This window comes from Conger conger, chromosome 10 (assembly GCF_963514075.1).
Source record: "Conger conger chromosome 10, fConCon1.1, whole genome shotgun sequence".
Taxonomy (NCBI): Eukaryota; Metazoa; Chordata; class Actinopteri; order Anguilliformes; family Congridae; genus Conger; species Conger conger.
Window position 1 is genome coordinate 23,550,711 of NC_083769.1, and position 25,607 is coordinate 23,576,317.

The following is a 25,607-nucleotide window of genomic DNA, read 5'->3' on the forward strand; positions in this document are numbered from 1 at the left end:
CCCTCCACCTTCCTGCCCTTTATGTTTTGGTATCATTAAAAAGGATGTGTAATATTTTAACTGCGTAGATGTCTTAGTGATGATTATGCGCAAATGTGTCAGGAATGTGTGTGTGTGTGTGTGTGTGTGTGTGTGTGTGTGTGTGTGTGTGTGCGTGTGTGCGCATGCGTGCGTGTGTATGTATGTGTGTGTGTGTCAGTCGGAGAGTGTGAGAGTGATGCGTTTAGGAAAGGGAATGTGTGTTAGGGAGGGCCGTGTCCTTTTCCCTGTTGACTCAGGCCAGTGCAGATTCTGGAGTTTTTCAGATTTGTCTGATTTCAGAGGGGTGTTTATAGGACATGATTCAGCACTGAGGGTTTATTTTGCTTACGTTTTGTATGCATTTTTGTTTGTATGTAAATCATTGTGTTTTATACAGTATGTACACACGAACATTCGCTGTCCGTCATCAAACCTGCTCCACCTCTTTTATTCCTTTATTTCTGTCGTTTTTGCCCTTCCGTCCATCTTTCTCCCGTTTTCTCCGTCACCCCTCTACGGCAATTTAAAACCTAATTCTTCCCCAAAGTCTGTTCTGTTCTTACACGTTTAAGTCTTTAAATGACTAATCTTCTCCTACCTGCCTGGACTGTTAAGTTGAGGCTAATTGCCCCCTGCTAAGAATGTACAAGCATATTCAGATATAAATTAGATCCTGTTCAATATAGTAACAGAAGTAATATGTCTGAGAGTATAAGTCCCCCCGTAGACCTGGAGTTCTGTGCAACTGATTGAAAAAAGAAAAAAGAAAAAAAAAAGTGTATTTGCGTGTTGAATTATGTTTTAATTGGTTTTAATGGTATCCTTAGATATGTGTCTTTCGTAAGTAACCCAGAATTGACTGTAGGGTTGTCTTGACTTTGAATTCATTATTGGCTGCCATTAATGTCTCTGAACTGCGGGACTTGGTGTAATGTCGATATGAACCAGCAGGGGGACTACAGCGACGCGTTTTATGTTCAGTGAGCAGCGCAGTGGGGTTTAAGGTAGCGTTAGGGTTACAGTGGGGTCAGGTCTGCAGTTTTCAGAAGAGAAGTAGTTCAGGTGGGGTTGGGGGAGGGGGGAGGGGGGAGGATGGGGATTTGGTCTGTACATATTTGGTGTCATTTTGTTTTTATAGTTTGAGAAATTATCCAGTCTTAGAAATATTCTTTATAAAATGTTTTGGGGAAATATCGAGTTCAAATGAAAAAACATCAAGAAAATTATTTGGTTCAGATGGTTTGGTTCAGTTTTTAAACAGTTAAGCTTTTATTATTCAGCCTTTAGTTGGTTTGATGTCTGTATGGTTTATTATAATTATAATTATTATTATTATTATTATTATTGTAATGATGACGTTAATATTTACCTATGAAATATTCATGTTATTTTTCAGTTCTCTGTTGTGTGTAATATTATTTTGAATGTTGATATGAATAATTCCTTCTTTGTGAACGCATTTTGTTAACTTTTTTTAATGCTTTCTTTGGGGATGCGAAGGAAGAGTTGAATTGAAATATAACTTTTGCTTTTTTTAAATTAGGGATAAATTGTTTCATTGTCATGTGTTAGTTTGTACTTCACTGTGCATTGAATCCCACATTGAATCCCACCATGTCCTTGAGAACGTTTGTTTAAGGGGTGTCGAGAGAGCAAAGCTACATCAGGCACACCCAGTGCCGACAACAGTTAAACCATTCTTAATTATTGTACATATTTGGAAACAAGAAGGTTTGGTTAATATATTTTTGGTTATATCCCTAGAATGCAAATGCCTAGCATTCCCACGCTAGCATTTCACCAAAGCTGATTCGCCTTGTTGTCGGACCAAATCTCACCTTCAGACCGAGTCACAGGTGGCTCATTTGAGCATTTGCGATTTAGTCCTGAATCGTGGCTAATCCATGAGGTGGAACCCACCCATAAGTTTTATTTTTTTTTGCTAAAATTGAGACACTTCTCATCGAACAGAATTGAAATCATTATTTCTTGAAAGTGAATATTGAAATGTGAACAGTTTTGTCAGTTTTCACAGATAATACATACTTCGTTGTGAGGCATGTTTGTGAAGTGTTCACGTGCGGCTTCCTCACACACTCCATACTCCTCTCTGTGTGAATATTGTCCTCACCATCCTTTTGTAATACCTTCTTGTCATATATGTCCAGTTAGTGTGATGTCTTCAAGGTTTTGTTTTCAGAAATGGACTTTACTGTACATTTGCAGTTCCTCTCAGGGTTTATTTTGTATCTCAAACAAAATTAGGTACAAATTTCACTAAAGAAACGGTGGTAAAATATATTATTTACCGTCAAAACAATAAGCCCCAAACCAGGTTAAAGTCGCCTGCATTTTTACATGTGGTATGCAAACTCAAACAACCTCTCAATTTCCTGGCTTACTTTCATAAAAAACAAAAGTATAAAAAACAGAACTTAAATGGATTTTCAAATGAACTCAATAAAATGGTATTTTTTAGAAACCCAGTTTTGGTTTGAGTGTGGCCTGTCTTGTTGTTTTGCATTTTCCATGCATTGATGGAAAAACTACGACCCCCTCACCCTGAACCACAGACAGCTCAGTAGTTCTCTCACTTCAGCCAGTGAATCCCATTTTGGCCAACTGTGCTCAAGTGAGGAGGAATACCTGACCACAGATCACCTTGTCCCATGACAGTCATACCATATTAATTCCATGTAGGCATAGCGAGCACTATGTATGAGCCAAAATATTGCCATGAACATCGGTTTTGATTCTTATAGTGTGTGTTTACCTACACCGCCCTCCTGCACACAAAAACCAGTTCTGTGAATGTCGCTGAGCTGACTGCTAACGAAAACAAACAAAATGTAATGCGTTTTGAAGAAATTGATTGTTCTGCTTGAGCAGATAAGTTTCCACAGAAATATTAATGGAGCTGTATTATGGAGTAAGTGAGATTACCTTTCTGCTGGCTTCCTGGCAGGCCTGCGTCTCGGCTTGTCCGTGGCTTCCTTGTCTCGATGAGCAAATAATGCGTCATTACTGTACGTCCAGGCTCCTCAGACTGACGGTAGGGAGACCAGTGCTGGCCATGATGTCTGTTCCTGCTCAAGGAACTGCAGTCTGTTTGCACAGCAACAAAACCATTAGATGTGCTCACCTCAAGGCCTGAGTAAGGTGTATGGCAGGGCTATTTAACTGGTGGCCTCGGGGTCGAATATAGCCAACTATGGATATAGTCTTGGCAGTGTGAAAATACAGCATTTATTCTTTACATGCATTAGAAATAGTGACTGTCCAGCTGCAGGTCCAGATGTGTGGTGCAGTCTAGAGGGCGGCTGTCTCTTGATCCATATCCCTTCTGTGCAAACCAGAGTTTGATCCCTGCCACAGCCCTGTCTGAATAGAATAAACAATACAAAAGTAGGGCAGGTCTGTCCACTCTCCTATAATTTTCCTTCAGACTCTATTTAGAGCATTGATATTTGGAATTAATTTCATTTGTAACCAGTGGTATGTGGATTCGAGGGTTACATCTGTAAACCACTTGCTTGTAACACAAGGCAACATTTTAAATGTCAGCTGTGGGAAGCACCATGGCTAGGGTGGTCTGATAAATCCAGGAAAAACAAATGACCATTTGCTAAAGAAATTTGGCAGCTCATGAAAAATAATCTATCTGAAGTCAAGAACCAACGCTGATTTCCTAACCTCTACCAAGGTGGTGTAAGCAATAGTAATCTCAAAAGCCGAGTATTTCACAATTTCTGTTCAGAAGCAAAGGAAAGAGTTCTGAAAGCAGGAAACATATAGTAATTGTTTGTATATTCTAAGTCTATGAAACAGAAATGTACTGAATCAAACCTATGATTAAGAACACTAACCAATGACGGTACACAAATCACAAAATGATGTTTTTTTGTTTGATTTATTGATTCAGTTGAAGATCTTGCCAAACATTGGAAACCAGTAAATGGGATCCCATATCCCCAGGTTCTGAGCTGTTTCCAGGTTTCAAGGTTACTGATAATGACACGTGATCAACTTGTGATCAACCTGTGTTACTCTCATGCTATGATATATTTTTTAATTAAACACTGACTTCCTGAAGAAACTAGTCTGCACAAGCAGAACCTTTAACCTGTCACATTAATCTGTCCATCATAACAGGGAAGAGCCCTCATCACTCCTATTCACAAATCAGGTCAGGCAAATTATGGACTTATCTCCATTCCCCCAACGTTTTCCCAGGTTCAAGAAAAAGGTGGCACAATAACTATAGTGACGTACCTGGATGCAAATTCTCTACTTCACCCAAATCAATTTGGCTTCAAACTGAAATAGTCAACGGAATTAGGCAACTGTACCCACTAGAGCATGCAGGTACAGTCATCTTTCAACCCAAGAAAGCATTTGATACAGATGACTCATACCATTCTACTGTCTAAATTGTCCAAATATAATTCCAGGCTACATCATGTTTTGAATCATTCCTTAGAAACCGAACCTGAATTGCGACCATTAGTAATGTCAGGTCAGAATGCTGTGTTCACACAATGGGAATCCCACAAAGACCAGTGCTTGAGCCTTTACTGCTAAGTTTATACACTCAGTGAACACCTGACGTAGACCTATACACCAGCTTGTTAATGCAAATATTTAATCAGCCAATTGTGTGGAAGCAGCTAAATGTGCCAGACAGGGTGGTTAGAGTATCTCAGAAACGGCTGATCTCCTGGGATTTTCACACACAACAGTCTTTAGAGTTTGCAGGGAATGTTGAGAAAAACAAAAAACATCTAATGAGCAGCAGTTCTGCGGGCATAAATGCGTTATTAATGAGAGAGGTCAGAAGAGAAGGGCCAGACTGATCAAAGCTGACAGGAAGGTGACAGTAACGCAAATAACCACACAGTACTATAGTGGTATAACAGAACAGCTTCTCTGAACACACAATGCGTCAAACCTCTCAGTAGATACGCTATAGAAGTAGAATAAGTGATATAAATACCTAATAAAATTCTCACTGAATGTATATTGTCGAGTTCAGTATGTATAATATTAGTGATGCTCCGATCCAGGCGCCGATACCGATTCCATTCGAACAGTATCAGCCGATCCAGAAACCAATATACAGTGGAAACTTTGTGCCTCTACCACTTTCACACGGCTTATGCAGAGGGACGGCCGGTTTGCTCTCCAAGCCGGTGTGTTCAATAAAATAACCATTTCTGAGAATAAGCAGGATTCTATGATGATTGGGGTTATGCATGTTTGTTGAAGTATGCCCCAAGACTTTAAGTAAAAAAAATAAGTCTAATAAAGTGCTCAGTATGTGTATATTAAAGGTATAGTAGTGTTGTCTGTGTACGTTGACCACGCAGACCAGTTTGTAAAGTAATAGGTTGTCTGAATAATAGGTCGCTCTGGCTTGAAAGTTCTTACCTTGCACTAAATGCTATGAAAACAGCCATAGAGAAAATATGAAATGAATTAATCTGCCCCTGTGTTTTGATTTTACTTATGTAATATTGTATAATTGTTTCTTCTTCTAAGGTGCTCGCTCTAGCAATGCCCAGCAAGGGACTAATGTTGGGAATTAGCTTGACCAATGAGCATGTACAATGCATTGGCTGCTGCATTGGATGGTGCCCTGGCACTTGTCAATATTCTGTGTCCCTTTTAAATTAATGGATGAATATGAATGAATAACATTAGATTACCTTACACTACAGATGCTCTTATCTAACTAACTATGTATAAGTGCCATTACAATCTATGGCATGGACAAGGCTAATCATGGCGGTGAGGTAGGGAGGGAAAGGTGCAGCCTGAAGAGATGAGTCTGTGCTTGAAAGTGGTCAGAGACTCTGCCGTTCTGACATCCACAGGGAGGTCATTCCACCGTGGGGCCAGAACAGACGGCAGTCGTGACCGAGAAGTGAAGTTGCGGTGAGGGGGAGGTGTCAGGCGTCCTGAAGTAGTGGAACGGAGGTATCTGGCTGGTGTATGGGATCTGATAAGTGAACTATACATCAGCCAGACTAAATAAGCCAGACTATAATTATAAACATTAACAAATACCAATGCCAGGCTAAGACGCAGCAGACTTGCGGTTGCAGTTCACTGCAGTTGCACACCTTCGATTCTCGGTCCTGCCAAAAAGCCAAGTTTGGCCGGCTCACGTGGAGCAGCAACAATTGGCTCGCTGCTCCATGGGGAGGGACTTGGCAGGGTTAGTAGATCGCTGCACAATAACAAGCACCTCGGGCCCCTCGGAATCACGGTTACAACTTGGTAGGCGAGACGGCTTGAAGAAGGCGTGTCGCTCTCCCGTTGGCCGCCGAGGGACGGGGTGTGGGCGGTGTATCTAATACTAGCTCTAATTGAATCAGATGGGGTCCAATTGGCTACCAAATTGGGAGAAAAAAGGGAAAAAATCAGATAAAAATTTATTTTAAAAAAAACAACAACAAAAAAACTAATACCAATGCCTTCAGGTAGTATTCAGTATCCCTTGAACCTTTCTGCATCTTGTGTTGTTTCACCTTCAAATTGTAATGCGTTGAAATATTTTCCGCTTCAGCAAGACAACATAAGTGTGCTCCTGCCGTTGCCCTTGACCAAGGCACTGGCCTCAGAACTGAATTTGGTCCCCAGACGCTGCACTGTGGCTGCACACTGCACACTGCTGCTAAGTAACTAGGATGTTGCTGTCCTGTTGTTTTTACACACCCCCTTCCATCCATGCTGCTTTTATCTTTTCTTTTATTCCATTTATATATATTTATATTGTATTGCTGTTTTTTTTGTATGTTTCATTGTGCTTTCACTGTTTTGCCGAATGTGAACCATGTGAACTGCCCTGTGTATGAAATGTCCGACAGAAGACAGAGGACAAATCATCCCATGGGGTTCAATAAAGTATATCTTATCTTATTTGAATAAATGCCACACATTTATGATGCTTAAAAACTTGCCCTTCTCATCCAGTTGCTGATTTGGAGCACTGCCCAATCTTGGTAGGATAAAAACCTTCTGAAAAGCACTTCATATTCTTTATGTACATATATGTGCTTTCCGCAAGGTTAGAAAAAAGGACCATGGTTTTGTATCAAAAACAGTTTAAACTGTAGGTAAGAAGCAAAGAAACAACTACAGATGATATGCATAGTTGAATGGACTTGTGTTAAACTTGTGTTATGAACTGCATGGACTGTAATTTATTATCTTAATAGCACTGCATGCCTCAAGGCTCTGATTCTGGAGTGAACAGTGGTTCGCTGTGCAGCTGAGGTGGCTGGCACCTCTTGGTGCATCTGAAGAGAAGCCAGGGCTCTCCCATCTCAGTGCTGTTATCTCACCCCAAATAAATGCCTGGAGAGGCAGAACCTGTTTGGGAGTGTCTGTGCGTCATGTGATCGGGCAAAAGCAATGTAGGCTGAAAGAGACAGGTGGAGATAAAGCCAGAGGAATAAGTGCCCTATGGTGATAAGTGTGGTGTAGCATCTCAGGTCAGCAATGGCCCTTCCTGTCTTGGAACCTCACTCATGTTACCGGACAGGAGTCTGTGCTGGTCAGGCTGGCAGAAAAATAACAGCTACAGAGCCCCTCCAATGTGTGAGCAAAGAGTGTAATAATAATACATTCATTATTATCAACTATAGTATGCACCTTGATTATTTGAAACCATAGTAGCCTATACAGCTATAGTATACCTACCTTCTGTAGCCTATACAGCTATAGTATACCTACCTTCTGTAGCCTATACAGCTATAGTATACCGACCTTCTGTAGCCTATACAGCTATAGTATACCTACCTTCTGTTGCCTATACAGCTATAGTATACCTACCTTCTGTAGCCTATACAGCTATAGTATACCTACCTTCTGTTGCATATACAGCTATAGTATACCTACCTTCTGTAGCCTATACAGCTATAGTATACCTACCTTCTGTAGCCTATACAGCGATAGTATACCTACCTTCTGTTGCCTATACAGCTATAGTATACCTACCTTCTGTTGCATATACAGCTATAGTATACCTACCTTCTGTTGCATATACAGCTATAGTATACCTACCTTCTGTTGCATATACAGCTATAGTATACCTACCTTCTGTTGCATATACAGCTGTATATACTAGCCTCATTCTTCATGACTACATAATTTATCATAATTTATCATTAGCTGTAATATTGTGCTGTATTATTGGTTGATGTAGCTTGTCCATTATTATAAGTTCTACCCCTATGTTGCAGTGCTTTACAAAAGGCTGAACAGGCAGTTGGCACCTCTGGTCCCCAGTGAGTACCCTTCTGATGGTCCACTTATGGTGTACTGTACTCTTTACTGCATCTCCTACTGTGCCTCCTATAGGAGTTCCTTCTGATGGAAATGTGAAACTGCCAGGTGAAAACATCCCATATTAAGAATTTTACTCATTTTGATTTCAGCAGAAAGAAAAACATTTTTTGTATTCGATATGTGCTTAGTAATCGATATGTTCTGAAATGTGCACATCACCAATTGAAAAATCATGTTCGACCTATCGATGATTATCTGCAGGAAGCAGTAAAGCTGCTTTTGTCTGTCATTCCGTGCCAGTGCCAAGCACTGCGCTTGCCCGGGAGGTCAGGTTATTGTGTTCTTCTTTTAGTATGAATTTAGTGTGAAAGCAAAGAAAGTCATAGAAGCATTTACACAACAAAAGCAAAGCACTGTTATTGCGTTGTGAGATAGTATGATGTGTACTGTTCTTAGGAGGACATATGCATTATAGATAATCTGTGGGATTTTATTTTTTAATTTTTTTTTAAACCAGCAAGGTGTAGAGGCACATTTCAATTATATGTTGTTGTTTTTTTTCCCCAGCTGATATTATATATAAATTCAATAAATTTAGCCTCCAACATGGGGATGTACATATCCAATTTCCACCCGAATTTACGATGTGCAATTATGAGCACTCAGGAGAGTGTAATCATCTGCGGCACTCGGTGTCACGCGGTGTCACAAGCTGCTTCTTTTCACACTGGAGACTTCAGCTAAGCTTGCACAGAGCAGAGGCGGAGGAAGACCTTTCATATGTGGCTTTAGCATGCAGTCCATAGGCACCCAATTGACCAGCGGGGGTCGCTAGAGAGCAATAAAAAGTGGAACGCAAACTGACTCAACCGAACCCTTCCATACTCTGAGTGACGCAGTCGCCAATTGCACTATTTGCACAATTACACAGTCCGGATTTGATTTGCGGCTCTGTTGCAATGAACATATAATTCTTTGGTCATTTGTAAACCTGCAAAGTTTTTCTGATGAAAAAATGCTCTTAATTGATTAATCAATTACAATTTATATCTCCTATTATTTCAAGGTAATAATTATATAAAAACAGACTAACTTGCGAGGGTTAATTGAACTGTACCAAAATTGGCATTTTGTTTTGCAAAATATTGTATATTTCTCAATAGTGTTAACCGCACAACCAGTTTAAAACAGTGGCAATCTCCATGCTGTTTTCAAATAAGGATGATTATAGCTATCAGCCTCTGCGGTCCTTGTGACTACAATTCCAACCTTGAAATACAACATTGCTCTCGGAGTCATGACACAGAAAGCTACAGCTGAATTAGGCATGTGCTTTTCTTAATAACGGGTTTCAGGTCATAGGTTTCACTTCATAGCAGGTACCATATTTACACAACATCAGGCAACGTTTTACACTACATAAAAATCTATGAAATAGTTCAGCACTGAAGCCACAATAAATCAGTCCCCACTTCCAATTCAACTGGCATTGGCAAAACGCCACGAGAAGTGCACACTCCATTAAGGGGATAGGGGACGAGACGAAACGATTCGGACGCATCTCGTGATTTCGATGATATGGGAGGACCCGCGTGCTCTCGCGAGGCTTGTGTCTCATGTTCGCTAGTGTAAGATGGCGGAGGCAAATTAAGCCGCAGCCCCAGGTAAGTAATAAAGATGTATTATTCTGTAACTAACCCGCCACGTGAAAAAAGTGGGAAAGGGTTCAAGGACACAAGAAATTTGGGTAGGCAGTGGGCTAAAAGCCGAGTAACGGGGGGCGAACGGAAAAGCGAAAATTCCGTTTTTTTGCGGGTAATGTCTGGGCGAAATACTGTGGGAACCGCCATTTTTAATTTGCGGTCCGACTGTAAACTAGCCAGTGCTAACATTAGCAAGCTAGCTAACGGTAGCGCGTTTAGAAATAGAATGCAGTAGCTAGCTAGCTAGCTAGCAAATAGTGCGGGAGGCGGTGCTATGTATGAGAGTTTCTTTTAGATTCATACTTGCTGTTAGGTGGCTTGCTACTGTCGAGTTAGTAAAATAACCGAAAACGGAGGGAGATTGTGTCGTAAAGAGAGATTGAACATGAAAGCGAGATTGCAGATGGAAAAAAAAACCTGATAGATGACTTGGCGAATGATGGATGACAGGTTCCGTTTTGACAGAAAGGTGTGCGTAACTGGTGAACCGAAAGAAGCTAATTAGCTATAGCATATAGCTAACTGGGTAGCCAGTTAGCAATAACAAGTTAGCTAGCATTGAAAGAACAACTTAAAACGAGAGAATAAGCTGGAGACCAACAGAAGAAGCTCACGGAGGTAGCTATTCTAGCTAGCTAACGACCAACCCATTTTACTAGTTCGTGGCTAGCTTTAAAAATAGCTTGAAATAAATAGACTAACGCTAGCTAGCTGGCTAATAGGCTAAATAATTTCCGGAATAAACGAAAACCTTTCCAAGCCATTGCGAATATATGAATTGAATTAATCATCGTATAGTTTTAATGTTCTAATGATTTTAGATAATAATTGTTTCTTTTTTCTATAAACACAGCTAACGCTATCTTTGCTAGGCTAGTTAGTTCTGTAGCTAGCGGACAACATTCCTCTATGGCTACCTTGTTGGCAAAGGTTAAACCTTATGTGTTCGTCCCAAACCCTTAACGTTATTGTTCATCTCGCATAATTGTAGCAATTGTTAATATTAAAATATATTGGTTTTGGTTTTCGCTAACATTAGCTAACGTTCCAGAAGATTCTGTAACGAGTTTGTCCGCTCATTTTTTAGCTTGGCATCTATGACAGTATAGCTTGCTTGCATTCTTTTGCTACACTAGCTAGATGGCCAAATTAAGTTATCTCAACGTACAGCTTGATTTACATTTGTATTCAGATTTGGGATTGGGGGAAGTTACGATCCTTTGTCATTAGTCCCTTTGCAGTTTTGGGAATAAGTGGTGTAGCAATGGAGACTAGTTTGGCATACTGTATTTCGCAATGGTGTGGGTTTTGAGAATTCGAGAATATGTATTGAGACTTTTGATATAATCGATATTGTGCACTATCTGTTTTTTCAGAACACTGTCATTAACTACACGGGCACAAGTAATTTTTCGCCCCCCCATGGGAAGGTTCTCACTCCAACCTGTTCAAACAAGTTTGCATCCCACAAAGAGTTTTGCTGTGGAAAAAAAATGTATGGCAGTATTTTAATTTAATGGTATTTATTTTTCAGGTGTGTAACTAAGGGCAGCGAATGCTCCCCTCCTCCAGTCGTAATTCTTCTTACCCACCTAAAATGTAGGGGGGGGGAATGAAAGTTTTTATGCTAGCAACTTCACGTTCACTGGCCAGGTCGGCTCTTAATTTAATTTCTATGCCAGGGTAACACAGGCGTGTACTACACTGTGTTTTTCCTCTTACTCTTGGATCACCTCAACCACCTTCACAACTTGCCCGACAGTTTGGGGTGCCCTGTGATGCTGAGTTGGGAGTGTGGAGTCTCCTGTAGGCTCAGCGGCCTCAGCAGACATGCTGGTCTCACTCAGTGCTTGTTCTGTGCTGTCCAGAGCTTTGCAGGCCAGCAGTGTGACATTTTGCCTATTTGGGTACTCGCCTCTGGAGGAGACCGCTGCTGGGGGGACAGAGATTCAGGAAGTGTTCTCTCTGTGGGTGAGGCCAGATTTGCAAATGAAGAAAAGTCAGTGGAACTTAAAACCCCTTCCCTACACCATCAGCTTGCTACAGAAGGGCAGGGAGGAGGTCTTTAGACTTAAAAATAATCTTCTCGCTTAAAATCTAGATAGAATCTGTGGAATAATATCCACTTGCTGGCATCTCAGGGTATGAAACTTTGTTTGGTCTTTTGTTCTGGTCTTACATGCGATTCCATGTTCTTGAATCAGGATTGATCCCTACGACTGTACTATCCTCCCCAAATGTTTGACCATGTTTTCTTATGCTTCTCATGGGTGAGAGATTTCACTTTGGCGCCATTCACGAAAGGGTGAGTCTTGATCTCTCACAGTGAAAGCTGAAGTAAATAAATGGGAAACATTTTTGTGTTGTGGCTGAATGGAATGGAACACTGCTGTCAGCATATGGGCTATTCCGCAGTAATATCAACTTGAACTTACTGAAAGAAGTTGTACATTTTTGGTTTGTTTTCACACTTCTGAAAATACCAGTGGGTAACCTTGTGAGTGTCCATCAAAACCTTGTACTGTCATTATCTCAATACATTTTTGAAGTGAATTGCATTATTTTAGGTTTTCAGTAAGCAGTAATTAGCAGTACTGAAAACTGTGGAAGAGAGCAGTGAGATGTGAATTCTGGCTGAACCTTCCCTGACCCTGAGTGACTGGACTAACTGGTGTGGTCTGAATGTGATCCTGGACTATGGGGGCCCGTCCATGCCTTAGAGCCGTACCTTCACGGGATGAGCCCCCCAGCAGCCCCGACCCCGCCACATTTCTCTCTGTAAATGAACGACCTGCAATTATAGAGAGCACACACTTAGCTGGAAATGTTATGTTGGAAAATGTACAAATTGTCGTATGTTACATAACCGTACCCAATGGGAAAGATGCAACAAAGTAGCAACTTAACTCTGATTTGGACCAAAGCAAACAAGCCATTAGTTGGAATTGGAAAGCACCTTAAAATTGTGATCTCAGTATGACCCTGCATAAACATTCTGTAGTTTAAAAAAAAGTCTCTTAAGTGGATTTTCATGAGATAAAATGTCTGTTTTTGTAGCTTTTCTAAATATTCTACATAACATTTACATTACAGTAATAAGATATTTGGAGCCACATCAGCCCTGAAGCAGATGATCATAGCCCTTTATAGCCTAGGCCTGGGCTTCACAGGTCCTGTAAGAGTAGTCCTAGTACAGGTTTACCTGCATCTTCTGTGACTAAGCGGTACATTTTGGCATTTGGCTCCTGTTTGAACTGTTAGAATCCAGACAGGCATGCTAATGTATTTGGAATGCATTTTTAACCACAAAATGCATTTCTACATACAATCCATTTATGCAGCAGGATATTTTTACTTTAGCAGTTCTGATTAAACACCTGGCTCAAGGGTATGGTGGCAGAATCCCTGCTGAGTCAAACCCACAACCTTTGAGTTACACGCCCAGTTCTTTAACCACTATACTAGACTGCTGCCTTAAAAGTAAGATGTCACTCCGTTTCTCATAGTTTAGGCTGTGATTAATAATGAAATACTGGCATCATTTACATGCCTATCAAAAGGGCTGGTCTTTTCATGAACAGCAGCTTGGAAACATTTGTGGTGGTTCAGGAAATTCCTGGGCTTTTGCCATTTGTCATGATCACAACAGATACCTCTGCCCATAAGCAAATGCTTTCACATTGAATGATTTGTTGTAGAAGTAATGACAAAGCTCTGTTTTTGGACTGGTGGGATTACCGTAGCTGTGCAGTTTCTTCCATGAACCCACTCCTAGAAGTGCTCTCCCAAAAGGCTGATGACAAGTCATTACTGGGTTTTGATCACCACTAAAACAAAGATTAACTACCAAATGGTAGAAATATCCCCCACCAATGATGCCGTGTCGCTGCCTCCATTTTCGTTGGGCGGGGGACGCTTACTTGACGCCTGACGTTGGTAAAATGAATACACTTAAGCTAGGCTTTATATGGAAAAACAGCAGCCATGCACCCTATTCCTGCTGAATGGCTGAAGCTAAGCAAGTCTGGGCTTGGCTCGTAACCCGGTTAATACGTCGATACGTTAATTTATAATTGGTTAGATCTGGCAGTGTACAGTACATATTGGTTCTATGAGCCAGTCTGTGTATGATAATTCTGCACTGTCTAATGAATGAAAGAAGCAAGATTGTTTCTTAGCCAATTTACTGTGCAAATTGTAAGCTTTATAACCTTGCACTGAAACCAAACAGAACGATATCGCACTAGTGCAGCATAGCCCAGCAATTTCATGACTAAACTAAATACATATTTAAAAATGACAAATTACTTACTGGTACTTGCTAGATGTGCCCGAAACTCGTTATCTGCTAATGACTAAAGCCAACTGTTTTATTGATAGTTCTAGGTTATAATAGCTTCATCACCATCTTGTGGTGGACAAGTAATACTACAGTGTAACAAATAACGAATTGCGTTCCATCCATGGTTTCGAAAGGTAATTTATTTTCATTACATTTTTTCAGTAATTTTACTACAAAAGGTTTGAAATTAATTTAATCAAGTCAACAAAAGGTACTAAGCGTGATTGTCAAAAAATACTTCATAGTTTTAAACTGCCCGTCCCTCTGCATAAGCTGTATGAAAGTGCTGGACACACAAAGTTTCCACACTGCTCAGTAGATTGCTTTCTGGACCGGTTTGTGAAAAATATCTTGATCAAAGCATCAGTAGTGTTATACATTTTGACTTTTTGGTCTTATTGGTCTATAGCCTATCCACTTAAGACGTTGGACGCGTTGTGTGTTCAGAGATGCTCTTCTGCGTGCCACTGTTGTAATTTATGGTTATTTTATGCATTTAGTTTCTGCCGCATGATTGGCTGATTAAATATTTGCATTAACAAGCTTGATGTAGAGGTCAACCTAATAAATGCTCAGTGAGTGTCCATATGTATGCGAATGATATTCAAATGTATACAAATTCATATAAATTTTAGGAAGTTAAATGTATTTTCCTTAAGTTTTTCAGATTAAAATGCCATATTTGTTACCTTCTCTCAATGGCATTTTTGTAGCAATAATTCTGTAGCATTCTGTGCTCGTCTCTATGGTATTGGTTGTGACGGTCCAGCCAAGTATTCCAATGAGATATACACGCACTGGTACTTGCATGGTGATTGTGATGTTGCCAAAGTTTTGCCACCAAAACTGAAAAGTTAAGGATGGACTCTTAAAGAACAAAGTATTTTTGGATACATTTTCGAAGAATGTCCAACATCATGTTAAAAAAGCGATCTGTAGGCTATCCCAAATGTGAAGGTTGATTACATGAGGGAGTGATACTGGGGATATTGGCACTGCAATATTAATTTTTAGCAGTTAGCCAAGTTTCATACTGCAGCCTATTCCCCGAGGTAACTCTATACATTTACATTGATATGAACAAAATAGTTACAATAGTCTGCCAAAATGACTAAAGTTAGCTAAACATGTTTAGGCTACTGTTGTATCCCGATTGTGAAACGTAACGTCATGTTGATTAAATGTATTCTAAATTTATATTCTTGCTCAAGCGTGGATGCTTGAAATGGAGTTTAGCTTGGAGTTTATCATTGGTTTGTTTACAAATGCGCAGAATTCTTCATGAATCTCGCCTCTTAATTGTCCTCTCAAAGTCTGCCACTTTGAGGCAGTTAACTGCTAACATTTTCTCCTGGGGGTAGAATGCCAAGTTAAATGTAATTAAAATGCACTATTGCACTATTCAAACCCCCCAAACAACATTCAGGCCTACTGTTAACATTTTGTCAAAGTATGTCTAGCTTTTGAGAGTAAATTTGGAAAGTGTGCTGCGGAAGAAAAAAGGTTGGTAAATGCTGGTAAAATAAAGAATTGTCCATGCATGAGGCTAGTAGGTCACTACTACAACACCACTTCTACAGTATGCATAATATGCATGTTCACAACTGATATATTATCTAAATTGCCCCCATTCATTTTGAAAAGGCCCCTGTATTTCAGTCAGTGATTACAATTTTTTAAAGCTATATGTGTTTAGGAATGCTTGTCTGTACACAACATATTAGGTTTCTTTAGTGGCATGCAATTTTGATTTGAGAATTGCAAAACAGCCTATTGCAAGTGCCCAAGGCAACAATATGACCTTGGGCACTTGCACAACAGGGATGCTGTAAAATAAATAAAAATAATAATAATAATAATATAAAGTGTGTTCGTTGAGAGCATTGATTGATGTATGGCTCAGTAAGGCTTCTTTATACTAAGGGCCCTAGATCACCCTTACCACCCTAAGGACTCTATTGTTCATTACATTACATACTGTTGGTGAGACTGACCTGGGGTGAGTGGCCATAAACTGCACAGACTTGTTTGCTTTTATGTCCGTGTTTGTTTCTGAAGGTGTGATTGGCACATAAGAGACACCTCCCTCAGCGATCTGTTTTTTCCCCTACCAGTGTCGCTCCTCCTGTTCTACATCCACATCTCAACACAGGTTCTGTGTCTTTTAATGCACAAGTTAGTGAGCTATAAACATCAATTTCATTCTGGGCAATTCCACAGTAATGGAATTCAGAACCATTTCAGATGACGACAAATGTGTTATGATAAAATTTGATTGGGAAGTAGATCGTCAAACAATGTGCATTTCATACATGTCACATCCATATCGCAATGGTGTCACATCCATAACACTGCTATCTGCTCATGAAAATCAAGATGAAGATATAAATATTTTACAAAGTTTTTATGTTCATCCAAGCCTCCTACATTACGTGGGTATTAAACTTTCTGCATTAGAGATTTTTGAAAGCATATAGTCTCCCCAAAATACCTGTCTTTTTGTTTGTCATCCATAACCATAGTTATTTGTCACATTTTATCTGGCTTAACAATATATATGTGTGTTGGCCTTTCCCCTCAGCCAAGGGATTGGTATGATAATATGCATTAACTTTTTTTTATCATGCAAGAGAAGATATTTTTCGGAGGCATTTTGTTTGTCATTTTGTGTCCAAATGTCACATCCATAACGCTGGAATTGCCCTTCTATTTTAAACTTCTATCGAGATAATGACTCCATTTACCACGATACAGACTAGCAAATGAATGAAGCTTATTACCCCTCAGGGAATTTGTCTTGCGCACAATGTGCACAACATAAAACATGAGAGAAATTCTGCTTTCAATCTATTGCAAATCTTGCTGTTTTCATGGTAGGGTTTCCTGTCAGCGTAGCCTCTCAGTTTTTTAACAACAATCTTCGGTGTCGCCCCACTTGTTTTGCTTCTACGTCCCAAGGACATATATCCCAAGGTCTACCTTTGTATGCTATAGATGTATATGGATGGACCACTCCATCCAATTGCTCTAGCCCTTCAGCAACTCTCTCTGCTCTGGGCAACTAAGACCCCTCGTTGGCACAGATTTCATCGGCAAATCTAATGGTATATTTTGGAAGGAGTTCCAGGTTGGTAGTCCAAGCCTTTTGTTGTTGAAAATCACTTCTGGGATTTTCCAACTTTCAAGGTGGCATCCGTGTCTTGATTTTCATTTGAAAGAATGTTTAAATATCCAATAAAGGAGCAATTATGTTCTGAAGGAGGACCCCCAGGCTCCTCAGACTCCATTCCAGGTTGGTACTGTAGTCAGCTTGTGCCTCATGGAAGCACTGTTGTCCAGAGGAGAGTACATCGAAGGCCTTGAATGTTGGCAGGATGTCCATGTTGTCTGAACAGAATGTTGTTGTCTTGTTATAAAAATGGAAGATCTTTAGTTTTAATTGCAACTATTCAGACTAGGTGCTGCCAGTTTACAAAGTTATCATTTAAGATGTTTGCTGCTATTAATTGCTCTCAAAGTGAAACATGCCAATAACAGTTATACCAACTATAAAAAGCTGTTGTGCTTTCCATAGATAATTTTGCAGAACAGTATCAGATCTTTAATTTGCTGGAATCACAGCTCTTGTGTTGGATAGTGAAGCCATTCTTTCTGTCCTTGATTTATTTTCTGCTGGTCTGTTTTACTGCTTCATTGTCCCCAAACATTTACTTTTTTGGGGGAGGTAACTAAATAGAAGCCATAGAGGCTAAGAGGTTTAAATTAAAACAATTATGACTAACGCAAAATGGCGCAGTCCATAGCAATCTCAGCCCTGTTTCAAAAAACAAAAACGCGAATAAAAAGAACTTTGTAAATGGTATACATATTGTAAATGCCCAGGTGTTCATTAGAAATGATGCAGTCGCTATCTATCCACTTGTGCCTTAGAAGCTCATGTTATGCACTTTGACTACCCAAACTTACTTGCTCAAACTATTGCCTCATTTCTTTTCGACCATGCGTAACAGGGAATCAATCCTAAGTCAAGACCATCTCTTTGCTGGCTAGTCATTTTGCTAACTAGCATCGTCTAACATTCAGTTGATCTGAGTTTACACAGCATTGTTGTGGGCATAAGCAAATGTTGATGTAAACTGTTCATGCAAACTTCCACTGTGTCCTGGAACAGTAAGCCTCAGTAGTGCCGAGTGTTCAAAACGTTCAAATCAATAGGGCTGCATTATACATTTTTAAACTGGTCGTGGCAATTTGCAAAATTCCAATAAGACACCTTATTTATACTGGACAGAATTATTTGTTAATGGGAAACAGAAGACATAGACCATATAGGTTATAGTCATATCCACATAGTAATATTTCAGCTTTCAATTGATTATTAGCTAGAATCAAGTCAAAGAATATTGATGGTAATATAAATAATTAATTTCAGGGTTTATGAGTTTGGTTAAATCTTACACTGGTGACATGTAGCCAAATGGTGAAAACAATTTTCCACCAAAATCAGCTTCCAGAATTTATTTGGGCATAGCTAGGCAGGCAGTAGGCTGCCGTCACAGTATTGTGACACAAGCAGTGCTTGGTTTTATTGGAGTATAAGGATAAACCATAAACTGAAATAACGCATATAATGTGACCTCATACGTTATTGTAAAGAAGAGTATCTTGTAATGGCAACATATTTTTACTCCGAACATTTAGCGATTTATGCTAATTTAAATATTAACTGTCACCGTGTTTGTGATTTATTCGAGTTAATAACTAGAACTGTAGCACACCAAGTTTATTCCTACATGTTCATTCAGACATTAGCCATTTCACTAATTCTTGAACTATGTGTAGAACGTAGGTGCATCGTTGTGTATGTAGGCAGCCTTTATGCAGAAAACAAACTTGTTGACATACCGTCAGTGTTCTATTATGAGTTCTGCCCACTGCTCATTAGTTAGCTCCTTTGCCAGTGACTGGGTATAAAACTCACTCTTTGGTGAGTCTGTTTTCACAATGTCTAGCGAACCTAATTTCCCTGAGGTAAATTTGAATTTCTGAGTAAAATTTCAAAATCAATAAGAGTTTTCACCGTTTAACCATTTTGGTCGACATTAGTTGCCCTCGGCACTGTAGAACGTTGGTATTTCTGTTGCCCGCGGCACTGAATGGGTTAAAAATAACATGGCTTCCTGCAAATGTTTGCTTTATTAGAATGCACCTCTTGTATGTTTTTGTCTTGCTTGAGATTGAATTGGGTAAATAAGAAATGTAAAAGTGTTTGCGTAATAACTTGTATAACTGATAGAATACAACCCTGGTATGTTGGTTGTTTGTAAAGGTCCAATTTAGGACATTATATGCAAAATCCTAAATATTTTTCCATTGCTATAGTGCTGACTTGGGCAGAGTGATGAGAAGAGCAAGGCTCCATCAAGATTGAACTATTGTTGGAAAAAAGAAAAGGACAATTTACTTCTCACAGAGAGGCTTAAATGTATTAACTAAACTGATAAGAGAAGTTTTGTGTAGGAATTCTGTTCATAAATAACAATTATTGGGGAATTGGTTGTTTTGGTATGCACACAATTAATAGTACCTTTGTATTTTTGCACTTAATGTTTAAAAGAAATCCACCAAAACCAACATTGAGCAGAACAATGAAGACACTCCTGAATCAGTTTTTCTCAATGTGATAGCTCAGCTCATGTGAATTAATCTGATCATTTATTTCCCCATCTTAACTCATGTATGTATATTAGTCATGTAACAAGACTAACATGTGACAGGTCTGACATGTGAAACTACAGGTCTGTGATTGGTCTGTAAACATAGAGCCATGACAAGGGTGTTTGTGACGGACTGGGAGAGTATGAGGTTTTTTTTGTGACGGACTGGGAGAGTATGATGGTTTTTTGTGACGGACTGGGAGAGTATGAGGGTTTTTTGTGACGGACTGGGAGAGTATGAGGGTTTTTTGTGACGGACTGGGAGAGTACCAGGGGTTTTGTGATGGACTGGGAGAGTATGAGGGTTTTTTGTGACGGACTGGGAGAGTACGAGGGTTTTTTGTGACGGACTGGGAGAGTACGAGGGTTTTTTGTGACGGACTGGGAGAGTACGAGGGTTTTTTGTGACGGACTGGGAGAGTACAAGGGTTTTTTTGTGACGGACTGGGAGAGTGGGTCCTGCAGCAGGGAAACAGGGATGCAGGGTGATGTTTGAAGGCAGGGGGTGCTGTTGTGGGGTACAGCAGAGTATGGACCTGAGCCTCACCTGCAGCCAGTAGGGCATCTTCAGACTAAGGAGTGTGAGACCAGTGGAAATTGAAACTAAATATGGCTAAATATTGTGCATAATTGAGGGAATTCAAGTTCCTTGCCATCTCGGCTTTATGGACCTGGACAGTGCCAGATCCTGTGTGTTGGGTTTTCATAGTATGTGGAAGTGAGCATGAGAAAGTCACCCAGAAAAGACTTCTGCTGAAACGTACATCGTTGTACACTATGCCGGGAGAATGGAGGCGGGCGGAGTTGAAGCGGTTTTATTTGTCTGGTTTGATACTGGGACATTGGAGGGAGGGAGTCCACAAAGATTGTTTTCCGGGGCACCGAGTGGAGGGGGGGGTGGTAGTGGAATGAAGGAGTATGCATTTTCCGAATAATGTGACGCACCCGGAGACAGACCAGCGGAGAGGTGCATTGTGTCAACAGGGTCACGTGCTGCTCCCAGAAATTGCATACTTGGCATACTACTCATGCTACTCCAACTAGGTTTCAGTGTAAATGAGCCTGAAATTTAGTGTGAGATTTAGTTTGAGTAGCGTGTGGTTTCCCAACCATGGACCAGTGGCCAGGTGTGTTGTGGGAACAGAGAGGTGAACAGTTGGATGTATCCTCAGAACATTTGGGAGTACAGCAGTCAGGTGGCATTCTCTGGATCATGTTGGTGTGTGTAACAGTAGGCATTGTTGAATCTTGCTTGTTCCACCGAGGAAATTGGATATGAGCAGGTAAACTGGTTGAACAGAACTGGCTTTGCAAAGACTGCTGTGTGGTAAATTGGGAGTCCTCTAAGGTCAAAATGGATGCTTTGTGATGTAACGAGCATTTGTAATTTCATGTATTCAGCAATTACACAGAAATCATTGTGCTATATTATTTGCTATAATTCATATTTCTATCATTTGTACTGATTTTATTATACTACTACTGCTTCAACCACAACTACTACTACTACTACTACTAATAATAATAATAATAATAATACTAGCCAGCATTCTAATTACCATTAGTATTAGTTCTATTTGAGGATTAAAAATTGTATGTATTATATATGTATATAAATGTATTTATCAATGTATATATACTATATTTTAATATGGGGAACCACAGCATCGCAATGCATTGGAGAAAGGAAAAAAAAACCGCAAATTTGAACTTCGGTTAGCAAGTAAAAGTGTGTGCTTCGCTTACAAACACGCGTATTACACACACGCACAGAAATATGCCGACACACTCTGTGACACGGTAGGCCCGTTAGGGGCATGATTCAGCGGGATGTTGCGAACGTTCGCCGAAAACGGTACGGTCTCCCCTCAGCGCCTCCCCACCGTCCGTAAAACGCGAGAGAATCTGGGAAAACTGCTCCTAAGTCTCGGTGGAAATGATTAATAAATGCCGATAGGATCTGGCCGTTGCTCGCTAAGTTATAATTGTGTGCGTCTGTGCTTGGCGACGGAGGGGAGGAGTGTTGAAAGCTCGCGGCGAGGCCTACTCTGAAGCCGGGCGCTAGATTTTCCCGCAGTACGGAGAGAAGAGTGGCTACAGCCACGGTGAGATGAATCCGTAGAATAGGTTAAGCTCATCTGCGGCTTGTGTCACTCGCATTATTGCAACATCTCATGTGGATACCTTGTGAAACATATCACCGCTAAACAACAAATGGCTATTTTTAGTCGCGAGTTGGCAGGCTAGCCAACAGGCTACGAAGTCAAAATTGCATCGGTGTTTGTTTGACTAGGTGGCTAGCTGGTTAGCCGGTTTTATGTACATCTTTAACGCTATCTTAATGAATTGCTTTTTTGCCTCGTGTTGACATTCGCCTAGCCAACGATAGCTCTAGGACTAACTTGGGTGGTTGGTTAACTTGGTAACTAACGTTAGCGAGTTATTAATTTTAATGGCACCAAGTGTTTCACTCCCAAGGAAAGGGCCGTGTAACATTGTTTAGCTAGCTTTATAGCTAATTTCGCATCCTGGTTAATAATATTAGGAGTGTAGTTGGGATGTTGGTTGTGTGAAGCTTCTTTGCCTATTGTGTACTTGGTTAACGTTGACGTTTTAGCTCGCTAGCCAGCAACTTGCAATTTTGCTGCGTGTTTGGTCTGTTATCCGTTTAGCCCGTGTTCTGCGTGTTTATGTAGCCAGCTAGCTGGCAACCAGCTGCCCGTTTCGGAACGGGTACGGCGAGTTGTTATAGTTGTCCTGTTAATGTTCAATGATTGTTATTTTCTGGATTTCAGATGGATTCCATTTGTAAATTAATCTATTTTTGAAGGAGTCTATGGTAACCATGTCTTTGGTAATGCCGCACATATAACACATTGCCTGTAGTGTAGAGGAAAGACGAGCAGACCTTTCTCTATCTAGCAAATTACGGGCATGTGTTGTTCTATGTGCGTCAGCGTGTTCGGTATCTGTGCTGAGGGTTTTTAAGAAACTGTTTTTGTTTATAATACTCCGTTCATTTATTTTACTATTTTTCTCCAACGGAGCTTGTGTTCTGCCATATGTCAGTGTTGTGTGTGCTACCCTGTGTAGCCCGAATGCGGTTCACCCCGGTGGCACCATGTTGAATATTTTTTGAATAGGGGCCAGTCTAGTTTTCTGTAGGTCGAGTTTCCAATCTTGTCCACGGGTCCGTGCACCAGACGGTAAGTAGGTTGACAGAGTGGACAAAGCGGTAGACAGAGAATTTAAATTAAATCGGAAACGCAAGTAGGGGGATGGGATGGGGCTGGTCAGTGATAGAATGTTGAAGTGGGGTCATTGATAGAACGCTCAGGAGTGGTGATTGGAGGCCACAGTGTATCTTATTGATTCGACCTGACAACCCCAGCCCCCAATAGCTTTTTACCCCGCCTCACACCCCCTTCTGTTCTCAGTGCATATTGCCGTTTAATTTCATGTCCTTTTGTCTGCGAGCATGCATTTGATCTTCTCCCCTGTGCGTGTGTGTGCACTTGCACACCTCAGATTTTTATTTTGTCACATTTGTCCTCTGTACTACTGTCAAGAAAAATGACTTGTGTAGGGTGCTGCCACCTAGAGGTGGGAGGTTGGATCAGACCTGTGTTGATGAAAGTGTGTAAGTGTAGGGGGGGAGGGAAGTTGGTCTGGAATGCATTGTGCATTTCTGTAGATCACAGCAGTTTGTGGGTTAAGTCACAATGGCTGTACATTAAGTTCCCTAAAGTCAGAGCCAGGTCGACTGCCCTACTTTGGAGATCTGGTGGAGTGTAATGGCTGTCAGGAGCCTGTGCGATCTGTCAGTTGCTAGCAGTGGACTGGGTGACAGCTGATGGCATACGGTTTCATCTCTCACCCTGGCAGCTCTCAGGTCTCGCTCTCTGTGCAGTGTCAGAGGGCCTCTTCCTGTGAACGTGCCGTCCTCCGTGTTGTTCTATTTAAGCTAGCGTCGAAGTCTTGCCGCAGCATCAGTTTCTGAGTGTTTGTGAGGACTGCCTGTGCGAATGCGAGCTCCTCTCCAGCGTTGGCCTTGCAGCACCGTCATAGTGTTGTTTTTTGCCTCGTCTAGGCAACCTGTTCACAAAATGATTGGCAGGTCTGATGCAGGTGGATTTCCCTTCTGTGCAGACGCCTTTAGATCAGTACAGCCTCACAGCTACGCTGCGGACATGCGTTTTATAGGACTTTTTGCTTATTGTTGCCATGTATCGCCTGTGGGTAGTTGCTTAGCCATTTGCACTACAGGGAGCTTTGCCCCTCCATTGTTATGGGATGATTTTCTTTAGGTTGCCTCATTGAAAAGAAAAAAAACTTAATGGATGAAATGATTAATGTCTTGATTGATGTGGTGACGGAGACATACTGGTTTTGAAGATGACCGTTTCTGGGGTGCACCCACGTTTGTTGTCCTTCTGCTCTCTGCCGGATTTGTGAATGAAAGAGCGCTGTGACGCTGTTGCTAAATAATTTACTGGAAGAGTTTACAGGCAGCACGGTGATCATAATAAAAACGCTTTCGCTTCTGCGCTGCAGGCTGCCGGTGCCCTCATATAAACCAGTCTTCTCTCTCTCCCTCTCCCCCTCCCCCCCCCCCCCCCCTCCCTTCCTTGCTCAGGAGCAGAATATAGAAACTAGTGACCATGAAAGTTGACAGAAGCAAGTTAAAGAAGACCCCCACAGAAGCGGTAAGTCTGTTTGTCTTTGCGTGTTTCCATCGCTACCTCTGGGCCCAGGCCGGTGACTGGCCTCGTGGCTGAGAGCCGGCCCTGGAGCGTTTCAGTAAGTGTGCTTTCGCTCAGTTTCTGGTGCTTACTCAAACCGGCACAGTCCCGTATTGAAACCGTGAGGATGGAAGTCCTCAAATGACTCGTAGATTTGAGCAGTTTCCTAAAGTTTAGCTACTGCTAGGTATTCCTGCACCCTTGTGGGTGACTCATGCAAGGTACGGCAGCTGCACTTGGTGAGAATAAAAGCACTTCACTTTTGGCCTCCAGTTGGGCTGTCACTGCACCGCATTGTGTGTGACTGTGTGAGTAGCCTTGAATTTATTATAGTCTGTAGTGTGTGCTAGTCTTCATCAGCCTAGCTCCTCTCTTCAGCCCACTATCTGCAGGATGCCAATTGCATTTAGTGCTTATTTAGCTTGTACTGCATTTAATTTAAATTACCTCTTCCTCCTTTTCTATCTCTCTCTCTCTCTTTCTGTCACTTTCCCCTCTCACTGTCTTTTCCTTATTTCTCTCTCTCCCCCTCTCTCCCTCTCTCTGTCCCCCCCTCTCTCTCTTTCTCTCCGCCCCTCTCTCCCTGTAGCCTACTGACTGCAGGACGCTGATCGAGAAGCTAAAAGGATGCAGTGACGACCAGCTGCTGCTGGAGCTCCAGCAAATAAAAACCTGGAACATCGGCAAGGTGAGGCTCCGCCTGCTTCGCCCTGGTGTGGGTCACCTGACTGCCCCCGCGTTATCCGTTTACAGCCCTCTGCATCTGGAGCAGTCCCGTGCCTCGAGCGAG

General features: G+C 41.2%; 1 protein-coding gene across 16 annotated transcripts in view; it reads left to right on the plus strand.

The window, feature by feature from the left end:
- Window positions 1-9,926: 9,926 nt before the first annotated feature.
- Window positions 9,927-25,607, plus strand: part of huwe1 (HECT, UBA and WWE domain containing E3 ubiquitin protein ligase 1) — a 62,938-nt gene continuing 47,257 nt past the window's right edge. For 12 of the 16 annotated variants that reach the window (XM_061256677.1, XM_061256666.1, XM_061256680.1 and 9 more), the window contains exons 1-3: window positions 9,927-9,977; window positions 24,712-24,781; window positions 25,407-25,505. In XM_061256677.1, coding sequence (XP_061112661.1) covers window positions 24,737-24,781; window positions 25,407-25,505 — 144 coding nt within the window. In that variant the 5' untranslated portion in view covers window positions 9,927-9,977; window positions 24,712-24,736. Of the gene's footprint in view, window positions 9,978-10,499; window positions 10,635-21,911; window positions 21,931-22,051; window positions 22,181-23,179; window positions 23,282-24,711; window positions 24,782-25,406; window positions 25,506-25,607 lie in introns of those variants that run through there. The other 4 variants (XM_061256668.1, XM_061256670.1, XM_061256667.1 and 1 more) reach the window with 4 other exon arrangements.